The sequence below is a fragment of the Eimeria tenella genome, genomic scaffold (assembly GCF_000499545.2).
Source record: "Eimeria tenella Houghton genomic scaffold, Eth_scaff372, whole genome shotgun sequence".
NCBI classification, from domain to species: Eukaryota; Apicomplexa; class Conoidasida; order Eucoccidiorida; family Eimeriidae; genus Eimeria; species Eimeria tenella.
In genome coordinates, this window is record NW_013543291.1 from 1 (window position 1) to 3,638 (window position 3,638).

The window sequence follows — 3,638 nt, forward strand, 5'->3', positions numbered from 1 at the left end:
GCTGGGGAGCTAGCTAGCTAGCTAGCTGCCTAGCTAGCTAGCTAGCTGGCTAGCTAGCTAGCTAGCTGGCTAGCTAGCTAGCTAGCTGCCTAGCTAGCTAGCTGGGTGCCCGCATTGAAAGGCAGCTGGCTAGCTAAGCAGAGAGGCAAGAAGTTGTCTAGCTGGAGGTCTGGCTAGCCAGCTAGCTAGACAGCTAGCCGAAGCACCAGTTATCTGTCTACCCTAGCTGGCTGTTTAACCAGCTAGCTAGCTAGCTAGCTAGCTAGCTAGCTTACTAGCCAACTGGCTAGTTTGGTAGCTGGCTGGTTAGCTATCTGGCCGGCTATCTAGCTAGCTGGCTAGCTAGCTGGCTAGCTTACTAGCCAACTGGCTAGTTTGGTAGCTGGCTGTCTAGCTAGCTAGCTGGCTGCCTAGCTAGCTAGCAAGCTAGCTGGCTAGCTAGCTAGCTCGTTGCTGCTGAGTGGAGGCAGCAGCAGCTGAGCTAGCGGAGCCGCGGGACCCCCACGGAAGAGGCAAAGAGAGAAATTGGAAAGAATTAAAAATAAAAATAAAAGAATTAATTAAGGCGAGTTGATATTATTAAAGAAAGAAAAGAAAAAGAACGGGGTTCTTGGGGATGGGGTTTTATTTGCTGCTTGTTTATTTGCATTTACTTTTTCTTGCCTGACCTTAAGGGTTTAGGGCTAGGGTTTAGGGTTTGGGGTTTAGGGTTTACTGTCGGCAGTAGTCAGATGAATCGGCAGACTTGCCAAGACAGAAAACAGAAAAAGAAATATTACTTTTGCTGACAAAGATGGGGTCCCTGCGGAGTCCGTAAACCCTAAACCCTAAACCCTAATTTTCTTCGCTCCTTGTTGGCTTTTCTGCTGCCTGCCCTCCCCGGCTGGGGGCGCTAGGCTGCCAGCTGCAGCACCAGCGACAGCAGCAGCAACAGCAACAAAAGCAGCTACGACAGCAACAACAACAGCAGCAACAGCTGCAGCAAAAGCAGCAGCAGCAGCAGCACGCGTGCGTAATTTCAGGCGTCTCGTGGTGCTGTTTGTAGTGGACTACACACCGTGGCTCTGTTTCTCTTCGCAAGTTCAGCAGCAGCAAAGAACTATTTCAATTAATCATTTTTATGTATTTATGATTAATTAATTAATTAATTTGTTGTTTAATTAATTAATTAACTGGTTTTATTCTGTATTTACGCGGCTGGGATGCTGCGGCGCGTTTGCCAGGCTGTCGTAGCTGCTTGAGAGGAGAGGGAGATTCTTCTCTCTGTCTTCTGCGCCGCAAAAGCCAAAAACAATTACTTTTTGAATTCAAAAACACGAAAAAATAAAATAAATGAACAAGACACGGAGGCGGAGGCGGGTGTTTCGTGTGTCTGACCATACACCCGAACGTTTTGAGGTGTATGCGCAGCTGCGGCTGGCGCTGGTTTCCGGAATAGGCAAAGTTGGCGCTAAAAAAGGCAAAAAACCCTCAAAAGGCAGTTTTAAATGTATTTAAATGGCAATTAAGTGGCATTTAAATGCCATTTTAGCATTTTTTCACAAGCTTTGGCTCCGCGACCTCCAGGCGCCGACGACCGTGCTCTGAGGTGTCTGTACACCTGAGCCGCCCAGCCACGCAGCTGAGCCGCTGCGGACGCAGCAGCGCCGTTACTTTTGTCCTTTATTCTTTTAAAAACTCGGAAACTGTTTAATTTGAGGCTTGATCGCAAATCTGCTGCGCGAGGCGTCCATCGAGCGTAGCTGCTGCTGCTGGTGATCTGAGGTGTCTGTACACCTCAGCCCGTTGCTGCTGCTGCTCGCGCGCCCGCGGCGGCGCCGACTTCTCCGATTTTTTCCATTTTTTCACTTTGTTTGTTTATTTAATCTTTTATTTTGCATTTTAAACTGAAAATTTACGAAAATGCCTCACGGGCTCACCGTTCTCACGGCCACAATGACTGGGGGGGCTGTAGGGGGCTCTACTGCAGCAGGAACAGCTTGCTGCGGCGGCTGGTGCCCCTGGTGCCCCACGGCGACAGCAGCAGCAGGCGCGCCCGCAGCAGCAGCAGCTGCGCCGGCAACAGCAGGCACTGCAGCAGCTGCTGCTGCTCCTGCTGCAGCAGCACCCGCTGCTGCGGGAGCCGGCGCTGGCCTGGGGGCAGCAGGAGGAGCAGCAACAGTCCCAGGTGCTGCAGCAACTCCCCTGGTCTCGGGCTTTGGCACTGTAGCAGCAGGCAGCGGCGGCTCAACTGCAGCAGCAGCAGGAGCCCCGCTGCTGCAGCAGGCTATGGGCGTCGTCAGCGGTTTGCTGCTGCTGCCCCGCAAGACCTCTTCTTTGCTAGCCAAAATGCGGAAGGAGCAGCAGCAGCAGCAGCAGCAGGAATCAGCGGGCGAGGACACCGAGGAGGAGACAGTGGCCAGCGACGCCGAGATCCCTTCAAAAGCAGCAGCAGCAGCAGCAGCAGCAGCAGCAGCAGCAGCAGCAAGCTTCCCCGACCAAAGGACTGTCCGCAAAATGAGCAGAGAAGCCCCAGAAGATGCGCAGCTAGCTGACGTTTCGGCTAGAAGCACAAAAGCATACAACCGGTTTCTCTAGGCCCAGCTAGCTAGCTAGCTGGCTAGCTAGCCAGCAGCTAGCTAGCTAGCAGCTATCTAGCTACCTAGCCAGCAGCTAGCCAGCTAACTAGCTAGATAGCCAGCAGCTAGCTGGCTAGCTAGCCAGCTAGCCAGCCGCCAGCCAGCTGGCTAGCTAGCCAGTAAGCAGCTAGCTAGCTGGTTAGCTAGCTCTAGCCAATGGGCAGCTAGCTAGTCAGCTTGCTTTTAGCTAGCTAGCCAAACTGCTAGCCAGCAGCTAGCTAGCTGCCCGCAGCAGCAGAGCTAGCCGTTCCTCTTTCCATCCGCTAGCTAGCTAGCTAGCTAGCTAGCCAGCTAGCCAGCTAGCTAGCTAGCTAGCTGCTGAGTTTGCTGCCGTTGTGGGTGCAGCTTTTTAGGGCGCAGCTGCGCAGTGTACGCCGGCTGCTGCTCCGGTGTACGTACACCTGAAGGCTCTGTGCAAATGAGTAATTGGGAAAATGATATTTATGCTTTTAAGATTTAAAAATGTATTTATGCTTTTAATATTTATTATTCAAATATAAATATATGCACATATATGAGTGGCAGCTGCGGCGCTGCGGGGGAGCCTGAGGTGTACGTAAAGCGCAGAAGCAGCGCAGAAGCCCGGTGGAGTGTCTGCGCAGCTGCAGCAGCAGCAGCAGCAGCAGCTGCAGCAGCAGCTGCAGCAGCTGCTGCTGCTCCGTTTAGTGCGGCAGTTTGCTGCTGCTTCTTGTCCTCGCGTTTGTTCTTTTGGTGCTGGAAGGCCCTGGATTTGTTTGAAGGCGTTGGGGTGTACGTACACCCGAGCGGCGCGTGCTGCTGCTGCTGTTTTTTGGGCTTTTTGCTCTTGTTTGCGTAGCTTCAAATAAATTAAAATAACAATGTCTTTTATTTATCAATTAGTTATTCTTTGCCTTTATATTTTGTCTTTCGTAATTTGTCATTTTCCTCCTTTGTTCGCCTTCGCCTGGGGTGTACGTACACCCCGGCAGCAGCAGCAGCTGCTGCAGCTGCTGCTGCAGCTGCTGCTGCGGCTGCTGCTGCCACGACTCCGGGAATTTA

The 3,638-nt window shown here is 52.3% G+C and overlaps 1 protein-coding gene across 1 annotated transcript; it reads left to right on the forward strand.

The window, feature by feature from the left end:
• Positions 1-1,902: 1,902 nt before the first annotated feature.
• Positions 1,903-2,577, forward strand: ETH_00001950 (uncharacterized protein; the record flags this gene model as incomplete). The annotated part of the gene is made up of 1 exon (XM_013376582.1): positions 1,903-2,577. One exon carries the CDS (start codon positions 1,903-1,905, stop codon positions 2,575-2,577), a length of 675 nt encoding a protein of 224 aa, XP_013232036.1.
• Positions 2,578-3,638: the final 1,061 nt, after the last annotated feature.